This window comes from Momordica charantia (genome assembly GCF_013281855.1).
Source record: "Momordica charantia cultivar OHB3-1 chromosome 6 unlocalized genomic scaffold, Mcharantia_2.0 BLBB01000006.1, whole genome shotgun sequence".
Lineage (NCBI taxonomy): Eukaryota > Viridiplantae > Streptophyta > Magnoliopsida > Cucurbitales > Cucurbitaceae > Momordica > Momordica charantia.
The window spans coordinates 9,232,791-9,252,037 of NW_028275164.1; the positions used below are offsets into that span (position 1 = coordinate 9,232,791).

Sequence of the window (19,247 nt, forward strand, 5' to 3'; positions counted from 1 at the left end):
TTTCTCACAATACTCTACACCAATTCACTTTACAAGTCTAAAGCATATTTTTAAGAAGCAAAAATAAGAGAGCCAAAAGCATCAGCAAGGAAGAGCACTGAGACTAACATCAGGTTTTGATCAATTCCCAACAAATTCACCTATTTTATCCCAAGGTCAATGCTCGTAAGACTTCCCAATCATGTTGCGTTTTGTGTTGATCGTACCGTCTTCACAATAGTACTCGAGAAAGTAATCCATTAATCTTTTGCTTCCGAGCTCGTCGACGCCATTGAATAGGAAGTTTCTCAGCAAATCCTAATAGTTATATGCAAAGTGAAAGAATGAATCTTGAACTATGCAAGAATATCGACAGTTTTTGTGTTTGTTACCTTTGCAAGTTTATTAATCTCTTTAGAAGATCATGTCTCGGATCCTGTTTTGCAAATGTTATGTCGAGAACATCAGCAGGCGTTCGAACAAAAGAGACAGTTGGATGAAGTTGTGAAGAGAAAAGCAATACAGTAAAGACTCATAAATGATCTTGCAGCTTTAGCTTTGAGGAAACTACCAAAAGAATAAAAATGACTACCAAAGTTCAACTCTCAGTAGCTATCTAACTAACTTATGGTAACATCCATACATCTACGACCAGTGCTTCTTCCTCTATCTTGAGAGCTAAGTCAAAGAACTTTTCGAAAAAGAGAAACATAATAAAAGGAGAGAGCAAGAGATGCATGGTATGAATAAGATAACAACCTTTTCTACCCTCCATGACAGGTATCTATGTTGCACTTCTCGATTAACCATAAGTCGAGACGAGTTCGTTTCCTCCCTAGCATTGTTCATGAGCTCAAGCAATGCCTAGTAATAAATTGGAACTTTTCGGTAACATTATCGAAATAAGATTAGATATATTCTAATTAAGATAATATTCCAAATACCTATAAAGCTAGAATTAAGTAGCAGCTTAATTAATTTCATCTACCTTGTAATAATCGTCGAATGCAGAAAATAATATCTCTTACTTGGACTCGATGGAGGGAAACTTAGTCCATATCATGATCGATAAGAAAAATTTTAAAGATTTGCTCGTAAACTTTCCACCCCACGGTAAGAGCTGCAGGAATTCTGTTTCAATAATCATAGCATCAAATTTAGAATGGACTATACCAAACGTCATACAAGAAATATGACTAATGTTGTACAAAAAAACATTCACCTCAGCATATTTAGTTCCAAGATGCAATAAGCTTTCATAGTACTTCTATAATCTCTTTGGTTGATGACATCATGCAAAGAGTTGAGATCCTTGCAAAAAAATTGAGTTAGCGTTCTCAACGAATGCAAATCGTATGCAATCTAGGTTCTAGCAAGATCAACAGCACTAGTTAATAATTTAGGCTAAAAGAATGTATGGTTTGCTTTAAAACCCGAGCTCGATTTCGATTTCTAAAAAACCTATTTAAAGGATCAATCCTCATCTTTTTCATGGTCATTCATCTCATATCAAAGTCAACAAATACTCGAGAAAATTCTCTAAACTAGAAGGCGTGATGTCTGCCTCGCTAAACCAGAAGCGCGATATCTGCCTTCTTTCGATCATGTAACTTACTAAGCCTGTCGAGTGTAGGAGAACTGCAGATATCTCTGAATAGATACGTGGCAGATAAGAAATAAACGAATTTAAGCAGTTTGGTTCCCATGACGCCATGATTGACGATGTGATAATTTATGTAGACTTTCGAACGTCGAAGCTCAAGGTTATTTATTCTATAGGTTACTTTCTCTTATCAGACTCTAGAACTTCAAAGAAGCTTACAGGACTACTATACTTGAACTTGCAGTAGAGAAAATATTTGCACATAATATGGGAACATCAAATTCTGGTTATGGGAATACAGGAAAATCCAAGACCTGCACCATAAATGAAAAGAAACAGTTCTTACAAAATGAGTATAGATACTAAATATGCTTACCAAACTTGTACCTACACAGGTTTTTAAGTGAATTTTAGTAGTTTAAGGTTTTCAATTTACATACCATAGAAAAAAGTTACAAAAGGTTTTACGTTTTATGTTCCAGATAGCTGCATAAATTGTGGTTAAGAAATTTGTTGAAAGTTGATTCAAATTATTCTGAAACCTCATAAGCATCAATAATAATTCTTATAATGAGTTTTTACAAACAATGGCTTTATTAAAATTTAACGAGCAAGGATTATTCTGAAACCTATTAAGCATTGATACTAATTCTCTTGGAAGTCATTTTTAAACTATATGAAGGTGTGATAACAAAGTAGAAGAATCGAAGAAGGGAAAGAGAAGGATAACAACATGATTATAGTGGTTCAGCCATAGGTGGCCTACATTGTTAAACTACTGAACGAGAAGTTCATTCAACTTCTTTCTCCACAGACTGAAATCTCCCTTGTCATCGAATTTTTCAAGTTCAAACTTGGCAACCATTCTCGAATTTTTGAAGTTCTGTAGTTGATCCAAGAATTTTGGAATTCTGAGAATTTTCTTTCCTTTTTGCGAAAAATAGAGCATTCGCTGACGTTCTTGATTCAAACCTTCTTTCTGAGTAGTATTCTTCTAGGAACACGAAAGTTCTGATACCATTTGTGATAGCAAAGTAGAAGAATCGAAGAAGCGAAAGAGAAGGATAACCACACGATTACAGTGGTTCAGCCATGGGTGGCCTACATCCACTTTCGCAAGGTGAGCTCTGTTCTTTATCAATTTCTGAATGTTGTACAAGGGTACTGCTCTCTAATTTCTAATACAACCACACTCTGATCTTAAGCCCTTTTCTCCTGATTTATATCTATTACAAGTTGTACATAACAGATTTGGGATAATTGACTTAACTGAAAGTTACAGCTGCTAAAACAGAAATTAGTTATCCTTGTAGACTTCAGCTAATTGACACATTGGATTAGAATAGGGGCACAAAGATTACAAATCTCCCTCTTGACCCTGAGAATACGATAATGTGGAGGTAAAATTTTGCTCAAGACCTTACTATAAACTTTTGGAACCTCTGATATTAGCTGATACCTACTCTCAGTAGGTCACATAGATATGTTATTCTAGAACTTGTTAACGATTTTGTTAACATATCAGCCGGATTGTTGCTTGAAGGTATCTTTTCTAGCTTGATGGTATTGTTAATTACCATCTCTTTCAGATCATGGTACTTTACACCTATGTGTTTAGTACGATTGTGATATAGGGGATTTTTCGAAAGTGCCAAAGCACTTTGGCTGTCGCAGTAGACTTTAGGTACTGATTCTTCGCCCAATATTTCACTAATCAGTCCTTTTAACCAAATAGCCTATTTGACTGCTTCTGACATGGCTATATACTCTATTTAGTGGTTGCATTGGTTAAAAGTGCAACCACTGATTGAAGTGAAGATTTCCAACTTATAAGATTACCAAAAAAAAGTAAAAATATATCTTGTAGTTGATCCCCTTTTATTCAAATCAATTGCAAAATCTGCATCCACATAGCCTACTAGAGAATCTGAGTCAGAAACACCATGAATCTGCTGATAATACTCCTGGCTTAAGCTATGTCTGGATATTAAACGAAGGTGATGTACATGTTCTTCCTTAGATTTGTTATATATTAATATGTCACCGAAGTAAACAACAACAAATTTATTTAAGAAGGAAAGAAAAACCTGGTTCATCGGTGCTAAGAGCATTTGAGAGGCCAAAAGGCATGACTAGCCATTCGAACAAACCCTAATTTGTCTTAAAGGTTGTTTTCCATTCGTCACCCGACCTTATTCGGATTTGGTTGGTAATTGAGACAGTAGTTCGTTATGGCAAATGGTGTAGTGTTGTTGTTTTATATAGTTGTTGAATTAACTCTTTGATGACAAGGCCAAAAACTGGACCATGCTTGTTCACCATAAGATGTTTGCCTTTATTTTAAAACAGGTGCCCTTTTTCTTTAGGTTTGGATATGGAGGGTCCTGTCAAAGGAAGGAGCACCACTGCTTTACCTATCCAAGAAAATTCATATGTATTATCGTGTCCCTTATGGATCTCTTGGATGTCATATTGCCATAGTCGACGAAGAAGAATGTGACAAACATCCATATCAATAACATCACAAATGATTTGATCCTTATAATTGTTTCCAATAGATAAAGGTATACTGCAAATACTAGTAACATGGGCTTCTCCCTCTTTCTTAATCCAACTTATCTTGTATGGATTGGGGTGGGGAGAAGTTCTAAGGTCTAAAGCTGTTACCAGTTTAGTGGACACTACGTTTTCGGTAGTGCCGCTATCTATAATAACATTACAAACCTTACCATTGATAGTGCAGCAGATCTGGAATAAAAAGTGTCGTTGCAGGAAGGAACCGGTCTGGGGAGTAAGGAGAATTCGTTCAAGGATGCAAGAAAGTTGTTCCCCTTCATCAGGTTCAATAAGCAGTCTGTCCTCCTCATTTTCAAGGTCCAAATCTTGAACAATATCGTTGTCTTCCTCCATAACATGAATAGCCTTTCTTTGAGGGCATTCATTCGATTGATGGCCAACTTGGCCACACCGAAAACATTTGCCCATCGTGTGCCAGGCATATGTACTAGTGAGTTTCTTGGTTTGCTCCCTTAGTTTGGTTTCATCACCCCCTATTACTTTTAGAACTGGAGGCGATGTCTTGGTTTAGGAGTTTATCCGTGGCTGCCATTCCTTTCTTGAAACCAACAGCACTTGCATCAGTAGAAAACTTTTGATATTAGTATTTAAATATATTGTCTAGTTGTTCTTCGATTGTAATTGATGTGGCAATGGCTTCATCCAAGAACCCTATAGGTTGAACTTGTCTTCGTTCCTTGATGTTTGTCCGAAGGCCACCCACAAACCGAGCAACTTGGTATGGATCATTTTCACCCAAGTTGGTTCTTGCACCTAATATGTGGAATTCTTCAATGTATTCTACAATTGTTCGACTCCCCTGTCTACAATTTTGGTACTGATTGTAAAGAACCTATTCATAGTTAATAGGGAGAAATCAGGCTCGCATTAGTTTTCTCATTTTTTCCCATCTTCTTATGGGTAACTTACCAAACCGTTGCGATTTATCTCCAATTGCTCCCACCAAGCAGAAGCCCCACCTTTAACTTAAATGTATCTTCTTTTTCAGCCCATGGAATTTTTGTTTCATCAAAGCTAAAATCTCGACTAACAATGCATTTTTGTCCGTCGGGTTGTAGAAGCCATAATTTGTATCCTTTTATGCATTTAGGATATCCCAAGACAATACACTTTTGGGATCTTGAATCTAGATTATCATTTTTGACATGTGCATAGGCTGCACATCCAAATATTCTAAGATGCTTAAGACTAGGAGGCTTCCCAGTCCAAATTTCTTGTGGTGTCTTGAAATTTAGAGCTAATGATGGACTTCTATTAATCAAGTAAGCACTAGTGCTTACTGCTTCTCCCCAGAAACACTTTGGTAACTTGGCATTCCCTTACATACATCGGACTATTTCAAGAATTGTCCTATTGAATCTCGCAGCCAAACCATTTTGCTGAGGAGTGTAAGGAACTATAAGATGCCTTTGGATGCTTGCCTTCTTACATATATGATTGAAATTATCATTTAAAAACTCAAGCCCGTTGTCAGTACAAATATATTTAATCTTCTTCCCCATTTGGTTTTCAACAAGTTTTTTCCACTGCTCAAAAGTTTCAAACACCTCCGTCTTGTTCTTTAAAGTGAACACCCATAAGTTCCTTGAAAAAATCATCCAAAATACTAAGAAAATATCGAGCTCCACCAAGTGTTTGAACCCCAGTTGGCCCCCAAAGATCAGAGTGAATATAATCTAGGATATCTTTAAATGAGTGAACTGACCTGTTGAACTTTAGCCTTGTTGATTTGCCAACTGTGTAGTTTTCACAGAAAGGAAGGTTGTCAGGTTTGATTTTTCCCAACCGTCCTTGTTTGAATAGTTCTACCAGCTTCTTTCACTAACATCAGCTAGTCTTTGGTGCCACAATTCTGCCTCCTTGTTTATTTTTTAGTCTGCTACATTAAATAAACATGTGACAGTGTGTCCATTCAAAACATACAGCCCATTCTTTAGTGTTACAGACATTTTTAGCAATGATCCCTTAAAGATCTTCGATGTGCCTCCCTCTGATTTGTACTTGTAACCTGATTTGTCAAATGTTCCTAAGGAGATCAAATTTCGTGCGTGATTTCAAAGTCTTTTTGGTGAAATTGAGCAAAAAAGTTTTTTTGTAGCGAGTGTTATATTGCTGAGCTATGTGATTTTGGTAAAATGTTGAAATAAGGATTTTTCATGCGATTTTGGCCTGAAGAGACAGTATTTATTTATTTATTTTAGTAGAACGTGTGGAGTGAGGGTTCGAATTTCTGACTTTTAGAGACATATGCCAAAAAACTCATGTTTTCTAGACTTTTGTTCTCGACAAATAATCTTCCATTCTTGTTTTTCCAGTTGGGTTTTACGAAAAGAAAAACTCTCTCGCTCTCTCTCTAGGCCATTGTTTTTTTTCTTTCACATAATGATAGGGGGAAAATTGATACAATCAATAATTTTTTTTAATTAAATTTTAAATTTGAGACTTTAACATCAATTATTCGAGATGAAACAAAGTGAATTAAATTTTAACATAGATTTATTTCCTATTCCAAATCATTAGTTCAAATAATTAAGGAAGACAAAATAAATCTTAAACAAATTTGGTTTAAATTTCAAATCTAAAACACTAAAATTAAGGAAATTGAGGAGAAAGCAAGGGGTTGAGATTCTGTTTCCTTCATTTTATTTTTCGAATTTTTAATTAAAAAATCTTTAATCTCTTACATTATTTGTTAATCATTTTGAATTTGATCAAACTGTTTCGAATTTTATTTATTTGCTTTCCATTCATTTAATTTTGTTTATGATTTCATTTAAATTAACCAAAATTTATTTTTATTACTATTATTATTTAGATAAATAAGATAAACCATATTTTATTTCAAAATATTTTAAATTATTCACTTTATAAATTCATAAATATTTATTCAATAATTTAGGAAATTTATTCATTCTATAAATAGATTTTTAAGTGATTAAATTAAATTCGAAATCCCAATTATCTCTCTCCCTCTCGATCTCGATCTCTCCCTCTGATTTCCCCTCTCGATCTCGATCTCTTCCTCTCTCTCTCGTTTCCCCCGATCTCTCTCTCTCTCGTTTCCCCCTCTTGATCTCCCCCTCTCTCTCCCCCTTTCACTCTCTCTCATTCCCTCTCCCCCTCATCTCTCGCTCTCTCCCGCTGTCTTCCAACGACGTTTTTCTGTGTGCCATCATCGTCTTCTTCTTCGGCGGCGGGTCCCACGTTGCGCTAGCTACGTCTCCTCCACCGTCACCATCTTCTTCTTCGGTGGCCCAAACGACCACGAGGCTCTGGTCTTCGGGAAAAGAATGTCGAAGCATACAAAGGATAAAAGAAAGGGATTTGTTAAATATGTTGAAAAATCTAAACTTCCTTAGTAGTTTTTGTCAACGAAGGGAGATAGGGGGAGAGAATAAGAGAGAAATCTAAAAAATTAGTGAAGCACAGTGAAAATAATTTGGTATCGAGAAAATCATCAAAAGGTGATTAAAAATTAATACTGTCTTTTTAAAATAGCAATTCACCTCAAAATCCCAGTTTTCATGGCTATGGAGGAAATCTACCATTTTTTCTTTTGCTTTGATTTTACTTTTCAAATTCTGACAAAGGATAAGTAGGAATGAGATTCTCTACGTGTCTTTTTACCTTTTATCGTTTGGACAAGACAATATTCTAGATAGAATTATTTTCGGATTTCAAGACTTTTTTTTTTTGAGTAAAGGATTTTTAGGACTAGATTTCGCTAAGATGTTTGAGCTTTTAATATTATTTCATTTCGATTTAAATATTATTTTGGTCGGGTACTTTTGACTTTTTTGACCTCGCTTTTCATTCATTTTAAAGCTTTATAAACTTTATTTTCTATTTTTTTTTTACTTTTATTGTCTGTTTTGTTATTCTAGTTTTTAAAAATGGATCAATTTCAATCGTAAAATTCTAATATAACTTTTTTGAATTGAAATGGGAAATCGATTTATAACTTTAAAATTTTTGGGTTTTAACTTTTTGAGTCACTAAAATGAATGGATAGTAGTAGAGGACTATTAATGTACTTTGTAACTATAGTTTCTATGTCATTCACCTCTTGGTTGCATATCTTGTGGGCTATTTTTATGTAACACTAGAGATCAATTATTGTGATTATTTGTGTTAATTAATTAGATTTATGCACATGATTAGACATTTTGCAAGAATCAAAATCGTTATAAGCCCAAAATTTTGTGAGATGTTTAAAGGCAACTAAAGGGCTTTGGCTTTGTACGAAGCATTTAAGACACATGCAAAAAGTAATTCATGCGTATTATAATTCGAGGAGACAACACTTCGATACTTCAATTGAAATGCCTCGTGATTGTAGCATGAAAAAACGTGTCAAATGTTGAAGTAGAAGCATCATGGCGCTAATATGTAGCACCATGATGCTTGTAGACACAACACGTAATCATAAGATGAGAGGGGAGCTAGAGTCGCGTAGCTACAACATAGGGTTATGACTCTGTAGAATAAGGTCATAGTGCTAAAAGCAGTGCAGTTGTGCATAACATAGGGCTATGGCACTACAAACTTCAATCGTCTGCCTCATGAAGACAAACGTCATGACGCTAAAACAACTCTTTATATAAATGACAAAAATTAAGGACAAAAAAAAACCATTGTAGAGTTGAGAAAAGAGATTTTTAAGGCTTGACACCGTAGAGATTGATTTGGGGACTAGGGGTGAGCATCGTGTTGGGAAATTAACGGTCCTATATAATTTATCCTTCTACTGAAATATATGAAGAAAAACTGTAAAGCACAAGATAAATGACACAGTAGATTATACTAGTTCACCACTAAAGGCTACATCCAATCTTCCATTCAGATATGGCTAATTCACTAATAATTTTTTAAGGATACGATACAATAAACTCTCCCAAAAATAGCTCTTACAGGTCCCAATAAAAACCTCATAGCTTCCAAGTATTTTAATACAATTAATACTTAGGAACAAGAATGAAAAATTCACAATAATCAAGATACAATTTACCCTTAATAATATGATCTTGATCTTCCAATTTGTTGCCAACAATCCCAAGCCTCTGCCACGAAAATCTGCTGCCAAAAACCCTAATTCGCTGTCCTTCCAACCATCTCTGCGCCAACCGACCAACCATCGGTTCGGATAGTCGGTTTTGTCGGAAACCAACATTTAAATTCGGAAAAAAAGATCAAAAAGGAGGCGGGGCCATGGGGCCGCAGCGCTGCAAAACGAAGAAGAGGATGACAGTAAGGGTTTGAGATGCACCAGTGTAAATTGCAAATGAGAAGGCAAAAAAAATGTTGACCGTGGATTGCTATGCGGCTGAAAAATGGGAAGAAAACAAGAAAAAGAGTTGAGAGGAGAGGTAAGGAGAAGAAAAAGAATGGAGGGAAGAGGATAAAGAGAAAATGTGGGAAGAAGAAATTAAAAAGAATGCAGGAGAAAGGTGAGAAGAAGACATGAAAAGAGAATAAAAATAACGAAAAAAAACAGTAATGAAGAGGCTGAAAACCGGGTGCCACTAAATGGCAGCTGGTTTTCAGTCTGCTGCTGCAGTCCACCTCAGCAAAGCAAAGCAGACTGCATCGTCTGCTTTATTTATTTTTTAATATTAATAAATGATCGGTCGGTCGGTTGAATATCGTTTTTCGGACCAAACCGACCAATCATTATACGGTTTTTATTTTTCTAAAACTGACACCGACCAAAATTACTATTAAACCATTCGACCAATGTCGGTTCGGTTGGTTTTGGTGACTCGGATTAGTTTTTCGATCTCTTGTGTTCACACCCATATTGAGGATAGACAATTGATACAACATGATTTATTTTCTTTCCAAATATATAGTCACGTTGACACGACAGGATTTATTTCTTGTCATTTTCCTTGTGACAAAAACTTTGTCCTCGCTCAGTGCAACATTGTCAATTAATATAGTCTATACTCTATAGAGTAGGCATTGTTAGGAAGGTTTAGACTCCATCTTTCAAAGCCATTATCATTATTTTTTTTTTGTTTCATTGTCGTTAGAAAATCAATAAATAATTAAAGTTATTATAACCCATCAACTTAAACACAAATTTTTGAATTAAGTAGTGTGATTTAATAGCAGAGCGAAGAATATTAAAATATATAACATCAGGTAGCATATTGAGTATTTTTTTTTACAGAGTATTAAAGATAAATAAAATGGAAATTAATTACAGGGACATGGGAGATAAATTAAATCCTTGAAGGAATGAGAGGGATGGTATTTTGCAAGTATGCACAAGCTGCAGCAACTCCACTTCCTAGTTGAACGGGGTATCCTACATCCTTGAGTATCATCTCCACGCCAGCAAGACATCCCAACAATTGCAGCTGAAAAACAATATAAATGCATAGAAAAACGGTTAAAACTCGCCACAAAAAACAAATCCCCCTCATGTCTGTTATCCTTTACTAACCCCAATTCTTGAAAAATAGAAACAGGAAAGGAGAGAGTTACCGAATCAACCTTAAGGTTCTTCGTATAAAAATTTTACTATGTGTGAACAAAATGTCAAGGCTACAATATATTCCTCTCACTCGTCGGCTTGAAAATCAGCACTAAATTTTAGTGTTGAAGCCACATCAATGTATATAAGAAAGCTATAAGTTTACCTCATTGAGGTTTCCAAGGTGACCAATTCTAAAGACTTTGCCAGCAACTTTGTTGAGGCCAAGTCCCAAGCTGAGATTGTACCTCTTCCATGCCCTTCTCACAATCTCTGAACTGTCAATATAAGAAGGAACAAGAACAGCAGTCACAGTGTCACTGAACCATTCCTCTTTTTGTGTACAGTTCTTCAACCCCCAAGCCTCCACAGCAAGCCTGAATTATATTCCAATTTCAAAACTTCAGAATTACATATAACAATAATGGAGTTTCTCATGCTAATTCACCTTCACTTCAGATATCTTGATACGTACCTTGTCGCTTTCCCAAGACGGCTGTGCCTCGCGATCACGTTGTCGAGACCTTCCTCGAAAAGCAGATCAAGAGCTGCTCTTAGTCCATATAAGAGCTGGATGGAAGGAGTGTATGGCCAATATGTGCCCAGTTTGTAAAATTTGAGGTAGTCTTTCCAGTCAAAGAAAACTTTAACTGATGTTGAAGTTTTGGATGCCTCCAATGCTTTAGGGCTGGCACATACAATACCAATTCCTGTTGGGAGAGATAGAGCTTTTTGGGACCCGGTTAGAGCCACATCGACTCCCCATTCATCCATCCGAAAATCAAGTGCACATATTGAAGACACTCCATCGACCAGGAAAAGAGCAGGATGATTGTACTTATCTGTGTTTAGCAGAGAAAGGGGGGAGTGATTGATAATGCATAGTGTTCCATCACCACTAAATCCAAAAATTTAAGCTGACAGGTAACAGTATGTTTTGGAACAAAATGTGTTACAATTACAAGTTTGGTCTCTAAGCTTTAGTAGAACCATAAACTTTCAATGTTGTGATTAATAGGTTTCGAGACTTTATAAAGTGTCTAATAAGTCTATGAACTTGAAATTTTGCATCCAATAGGTCCTTGAACTTTAGAAACTGTCTCATAAATTAGGGATTTATTTGACAAAAGAATTGAAAGTTCAAAGACTTCTTAAATACAAAATTGAAAGTTTAAGAGCCTATTAAACACTTTTTAAAGTTCTGAGACCTATTAGACATCAGAGACAATGTTGAAAGTTTAAAAACCTATTAAACATAACTCTGAAAATTCAATGACCAAACTTATAATTTAATATGTGACTGTTCTTACCGAGTAGGAACCGAACTTTGGACAAGTCGTTGGTGACACCGGTGGCTGTCTCATTGTGGACAATGCAAATTGCCTTGATCGTGTGTGCAGCATCAGCTGCAAGCTTCGATTCCAGAACATCAAGATCGGCACCTCGGCCCCATTCACTCTCGACAACATCGACGTTGAAATTAAGGCGTTGCTGCTGATCAATCCAGAGGAGGCTGAACTGGCCAATCAGAAAGGACACAGTCCTATCCCCAGGAGACAGTGTATTTGTGAGAGCACTTTCCCAGGCACCAGTACCTGAGCCATAAACATGAAAGTTCACATAGAAAGTCTGTTGTTCTCAAAACTTGAGTGGTTGGTGTGCTTTCAAAGGGAAGGAAAAGTTACCTGTTGTGGGGATCAGAAATGGGGTTCCAGTAGTAGTTTTGAAAATCTTTTTCACATCTTCAAGAAGAGTTTTTGTCAATGCAGGAATAGCAGGAGAACGATAATCCTCGTTGTTCCGGTTCATTGCCCGCAGAACAGGTTCGGGGATGTTGACCGGTCCCGGGACGAAGAGATGGTTTCTTCCAGGTCCATTAACATAATCCATTTTTCCCTTGTCCTCCAAATTCTATGTCAGTTTTCAGCTGTAAAATAGTAGAAAAAGTACTCTTTTTAAGTTGGAAATGGATTAGATTTTTTTTTTTCAAATTCCTAATGTGCTATGCAAAGACAACCCCAAAAGCATTCACTAGACAAGGCTTGTTCAAGACTTTACTCCTTACACCTTCCACTATACTCAAAAACTTAAGTTAATAAAATAAGGTATATTCAATCTAGTGTAAATATTCTTAACACGCCTCCTCACGTTTGCAACCAAATATTAATTTGATTCATAGAAAGTCCAAGTCGTGAGCTATTACCATCAATTTGAAAGAAAATGACATTGGATGAACTTAAACTCAACACCTCCTATATTTATTCTAGATTACACAATCACTGTATCCAAAAGCTTAAAATATTTAACGTGTGTTTTGGCTTGCTTTTAGAATATGAAATTTTAGCAAAAGTACTCATACTATAAGCAACCAGTTTGGTAAGAGAAGTGTTCAATGTCAAATTAATTTGATATTTGATCCTACACTCTTAAAAGTGCATTTTAAACAAGCACTGGGATAAAAACACTCTTTAAGTCCTTTCTTATGAAGCACTCGAAGTGTTGTCGACTTTTTTTCATAATAAAAAACACTTGTAAATGAGTTCCAAATATGACAGTTATGAATAGAAAGTGCAAAAGTGCTTGGGTGGCTTTTTCATATTAAAATATTACATCACAGATAAGGGTGCGGATTCGAACCTACGATCCATAAGGAGATGCATAGATGCCTAACCTCTCGAGAAGCGAGACCGACTGTATCTCCGTTGGTGTATTGTTTTCTAACCTTATACTTTATTCAACACTCAAAGTAACCTTATACTTTATTCAACACTCAAAGTGGGTGAGTTAATTAATTACATAAATAAAGACAAGGGCCAGTCAACAAGCAAGGTGCAAATCTTCAATTTACCAATCTCTCACCTCCAATAAGTTTTTCCTCACATTCTTTCTGTAGATTTGAGGTTAAGATTCCAAGAGGCATCAGAGCACAAACCACAATCTGATGTTATATCTTTCACATGGCCATTGAGGCTTATGAATTTTTCATAGTTTGGTCCTAAACTTTCAAAATCTAGGTTAAACTTTTTTTTACTAGTTTAAAGTTGTATCTATTTTATCCCTATATCAAGGTTAAATTACAAGTTTGGTCCAAACTTCCAAAATCCCAATACAACAGTAGATTTCACCCAAAAATTTTGTTCCAAAAGAATTGAGAAGAAAGAGGGGGAAATTACCCAAAACCCCAAAAACCCAAATGAGGAATCAGAAGACAAATCAACAAAAGAAACAGATCTAGAAACCCAGTAATCAGCAATCGAATTCAACAGAGAGCAAAGAGAAGATGAAAACAGAGAAGCAATCAGAAATTAAAGAGCAAAAACAGAGAAAGAGAGAGACCTGGAAGAAGAGAATCGTATCCTGAAAACTTGGAGAGAAATGGGAATTCCGTGGAAGTTGGAGACAGAAAAACTGAGAAATGACAAAGCAGAGCAGAGAGTCGCATATTTTTATAAGAGAGAGTCTGCAGATAAGAACGCCAACCAACAGTTTCCTTTAGTTATTTGCATGGCTGCCTTTGATTCTCCTCTATTTTCACTTCATTTATTTCTTATCTTTTTTTTTCCCCTCTCAAGGATGTTATGTCACCATGTAACCTCAAATTAGCTTAACAGTAATTGATCAAGTCCGCCAAGTCCAAACTTTCGTAAAAATAATATTATTTCAATATTACGAGGGTGGAATCCTTAGGAATTAGTAATTCCTATGGATTTCTTGGTACCAAATATTGTAGGATCAGACCATTGCTCTCGTGAGATTAGTCGAACTTCGTGTAAGCTGATTTGAATATTCACGGATATGAAAAAAAAAATTATGGATTTGAATCTACCATCTATTAGAAGAATGAGGTATAGATGCATTAACTATACTTAACTAGATTTAGGATGATGATCTTTTTAATTAAAATTTATGTCAATTTACAAGTTTGGTCCATAAATTATGAACATTGCGTCTAATAAGTTCAACTTAATCTTGTGTTTAACGGGTCTATAGACTTTAAAGGTTCTCCGACAAGTCCTCAAACTATCAATTTTTGAACTTTAAAAAGTAAAGTTTAATAATCTATTCAAATACTCAATTAAGAGTTTGGAGATTTATTAAAACTTTCCAAGTTCACGAGTCTATTAAACAAAATATTCAAAGTTTATGGACTATATTAGACGTACTTTCTAAAGTTTAAAGACTTACTAGACACAACTTTAACGAAGTTTATAAATTAATATAAATTTTAAAACTTTGTATTCAGCTTTAAATTTTTGAATTTTTAAGGGATATTTGACTCATGAGGTTTTTAAGAAATTTGAGTTTATGTTATAATGGAATAGCTCAAAAGACTTGATAATTTTTAAAACGGATGATTACTAAAAGTTAGTATATAGAGTAAAAGGTAGAATTCATAATTTTAAAATGATAGTAAAAAAGTCTATGTAGTCATGTAATCAACAAATTAGTTGCCTTTGAGATAAAATAAATTGATATATTATGTATTAAATATAGAAATTCATCTTCTTAATCTCAATTTACGATATAATTCAATGGTTAATATATATCTTCTACCTCGCGCAGAAAAAATGCTACGAAAAAAAGACCAGATGAAGTTGACCAAAGTATAGGGTTAAAAAAATAAATTTTATTTTCTCAATCCACTTTCTAAAACATATTTGAAGATCATAGTTATAATATAACTTAATTTACTTTTTATAAAATTTTTAACTTTATGCTATATTTGAAAATACCTATTTATTTATATAATTAAGTTATACATTTATAGGGAGACGTTTGAGGTTGAGAAAGCAATGGCAAAGATAATGGGATAATGTTTTATTTGAGTGTCAACCACACTATCATGTTTGAAATTAAGGCCACACAACCCTTTTGATTTTTTCTAATATATTTTTTTTGTACAACTTTATTTTCCATTTATTTTCTTTTCTTTATCCTTCAAATTATTTTAAGGTTGGGAAAATTTTGAGCAATGAGAAAAAAAAAATATGAGGGACCATCTCCACAATTTATAATGTAATCTTGTTTTGAAAGAACAAAACAAAAACATTACATTACATTACAATAATTATAAATTCCATGACAATGACTTTTTTTTTCCTTTGTTAATTTCATCTAATTCATTCTATTATTTGAGAATTTCAACCAACAATTATTGTAATAATGTCTACCCTTTAATCCATGTATAATCTTAATTATTGAGGGAACAAATCATAGTGTTATAAGAGTTTTAAAAATCAAGAGCGGATAAACGTAGGGGCATGGGGCATGTCTCTCCTAAAATTAGATTAGATATATTATAGTTTGCTTAATTAATAAGAAATAAGTTTGATTTGTTGGCATATGAGTGTGACCCTTAGGATGGTTTGGTTGGAGATTTTAAAAAGTAACCTGTAATTCAAATATCCGAGATTAAGACGTTTGGGAATAAAAAATAATTGTGTTTGGTTGTGTAAGGAAATGTTAACAAAATTTCTTTGCGTACTATCTCTATGTCATATTTGCAAGCTTTCGAGGAAAAAAAAAAGAAAAAGAAAAAAATTGTAACAAGAACGACCAACCATCCGCTCTAAAATAGTAAATTATTACCAATTTGAAAGTTCAAAACTAAATCGTTAGTTTAGTCAGAGATATAGAGACCAAATGTGTTCTTAAACCTATTTTTAATTTGTACAAAGTAGTACTTGAAACACCCTCATTTGTTGGGGGTGGTTCGTGCACGTGCGAATGAATACTGGCTACGTTTATTGTGCGAACAAGTGTTCAACACGAGTTCAACCGGAAGAAATTGAGTACCCAATTAAATGAGCCCATGATGCAAATTTCAATATTTTTGTTTGAACTGATTTTCCTTTTAACTCTATATTCCTCTGTACACAAACTAAGCCTATAAAATTTCATATTAAAAAAAATCCTAATAGGATTTTTTTATTTATTTGGCTGAAAAAACCTGTGAATTGCAGAACCTGTGTTCATGAACAAGTGTTATGAAAAAAAAAAAAAAGTACTAGGTAGTTTGCTAATATTCTTTGTTTCTCATTTTCTATTTTTACTTTTTGTAAAAATAAAAACAGAGTTGCATTGATTTGGTAAATATATTTTTATTTTTGTTACATAAAAAAGGAACAGATAGATATATTTGGTAACTATTTTTTGTTTTTAATTATCTTCAAAATATTAAATTAGGAAATAAAAATTGTACATGAAAATTATTTTTAAATAAAATAATAAAAAATTTACGTTATATTTATTTTTTATAATGAATTGATTTATAGGAATAATTATAATATAGGAAGAATAACTTATTAAACGTGGTGTCCAACTCCAACTCTTATCTTCTTAAAAAAAAAAAAAACCTCTGTTTAAAAATTAGAGAATTGTATTTCAGTAAAACGAAAGCCAAAATATATGTTTTAAATTTAGTAGTCATTTATCAATTTCATTCCAATATTTTAAAATTTTCAATTTCATCATTATGTATTGATTTTATTTTTTCATTCCAATCTTGAATCATAAAATATTAAAATTGATTGGGAAAGACATACCTACTTATATATTTTTTTTTAAACAACTCATGTCAACATGAACTTAATTCAACTGGTTAAAATATGTATTTGTTTAATATTTTTTCACTTGTTGTGAAGCCCAACTAGAAGAAGATCCATTTAGTCTTTTATGAATTTTTTTATTAATATTTTATTTGTTTATTTGTATGTGCAGCCGCCTATGCCATTGGGAGAGAGAAAGAAAATTTCTGCACGTAGATCGAGGAGAGAAAACAGAAAAAGAAAAGAAAATAAATCATTCCGTACAGTAGCGTTTTTTACATGATCGGAGGTCAGTCCGTGGTCTGATCGAGGTGAAATTTTGACAGCGTGTTCACAACACGAGGGTCTTCAATCTGGACAGTGGAGATTTCTTTTGGAGTTGCCTACAGTCAGTGGGTAGTTGGTGTCACTTTCTAAGTGAGATCTTTCTAATTTTCTTCTCCGGTTTATTCATTGTTTGTCGAGATATTATTATTTTATGCCTCTAGTTGTTGCTAGGGAGAACTTGGTGTAGCTCATTATTGATTATAGTGGAGATTGACTTCGGTCCGTGGTTTTTTACTCCTCACATTGAGGGAGTTTTTCCACGTTAAAATTGCTTGTGTCCCGTGCTTGTTTGAATTATTATTTTTACTTGCTATTTCCTATTAGGTTCACACAAGAGGGGATAATTGGTCCATAAAATTAAGTGTTTATCCCAACAAAGTGGTATCGAGGTTAAAAATTAATTATGCCTTGTGTTGAACAATGGAAACTAGTACAAGTAGAATGGTGACTTTGATTGGCTCAAATTATCAAGTTTCGAAAAGGAAGATAAAATATGTTTTATATGTGAAAGATTTTTATCTTACTGTTTTCTCACTTGAGAAGCCTAAAGATAAAACTGATTTAAAATGAGAAATATGTCATAGAAAAGTTTGTGATTTTATTAGACATTGGGTAGAAGAAAATATTCTAAATCATATTGGAGAAGAAACACATGCACGGACTATGTGGAATAAGCTAGAGTCGTTATATGCCCTGAAAACTGGCAATAATAAAATGTTTCTGATCAAGCAAATGATGGCTTTGAAGTATCAAGATGGAACACTTATGTCAGATCATTTGAATACATTCCAAGGTATCATTAATCAGCTTGCTGGAATGAAAATCAATGATGAGATACAAGGGTTATGGCTTCTTGGTGCATTTCCGTACTCATGGGAGGCTTTCAAAATGAAGAGATGAGAAGAAAATCATAGAGCTCTTCATCACAGTCAGAGGTTCTTATTACTGAAAGAAGGGGGAGGACTAAGAGCAAAGGTCTGTGGGGTAAAGATAGAAGCAAAAGTAAGAGTGGCTGGTTATCCAATGTTGAGTGTTATCATTGTGGCATGAAAGGGCATATAAAGAAATATTGTCGACAACTGAAGAGAGAAAATAAAAATGATAAAGGTAAGGAAAAGAAGAATGATGATGGTAATGACGCAGATACAGTTGTTGCAGCAGCCGAGGATTTCCTTATCTTATTTGATGGTAATGCAATTAATCTAGCTACACAGCAGAGCAATTGGGTGATTGATAGTGGCGCGTCAATTCATGCTACATCTAGGAGGGATTTCTTTGCATCCTACACATCTGGTAACTTCGGTAGTGTTAGGATGGGTAATGATGGATCAGCAAAAGCTATTGGTATTGGTGATGTGCACTTAGAGACCAAGAATGGTACTACGCTGGTTTTGAAGAATGTGAAACGTATCCTTGATATTCGCATGAATTTAATTTCCACACTTAAGAAACTAGAGTTTCCTTTAAGACGTCTCAACACTTAAGAAAGTCAAATATACTAGACTTGGTATATTCTGATGTATGTGGTCCTATGAAGACAAAAACATTTGGAGGTTCCTCATATTTTGTGACATTTATAAACGATCATTCGAGGAAAACTGGGGTCTATACGTTGAAGACTAAAGATCAAGTGTTGCAAGTGTTTAAATAGTTTCATGTCCTTGTTGAAAGAGAAATCGGTAAGAAATTGAAATGCATCAGGACCGATAATGGAGGTGAGTGTTGTGGACCTTTT

The 19,247-nt window shown here is 34.3% G+C and overlaps 1 protein-coding gene and 1 pseudogene across 1 annotated transcript; both read right to left on the reverse strand.

The window, feature by feature from the left end:
• Positions 1-120: 120 nt before the first annotated feature.
• LOC111021628 (phytochromobilin:ferredoxin oxidoreductase, chloroplastic-like) lies at positions 121-4,567 on the reverse strand (annotated as a pseudogene).
• A 5,692-nt stretch (positions 4,568-10,259) lies between these two features.
• LOC111021648 (serine--glyoxylate aminotransferase) lies at positions 10,260-14,134 on the reverse strand. The gene is made up of 6 exons (XM_022298675.2): positions 13,974-14,134; positions 12,323-12,564; positions 11,948-12,232; positions 11,113-11,479; positions 10,804-11,014; positions 10,260-10,521 (listed from the first exon to the last, which is right to left on the reverse strand). The coding sequence occupies exons 2-6, from the start codon at positions 12,525-12,527 to the stop codon at positions 10,384-10,386; spliced, it is 1,206 nt and encodes a 401-aa protein (XP_022154367.1). The 5' UTR covers positions 12,528-12,564; positions 13,974-14,134; the 3' UTR covers positions 10,260-10,383.
• Positions 14,135-19,247: the final 5,113 nt, after the last annotated feature.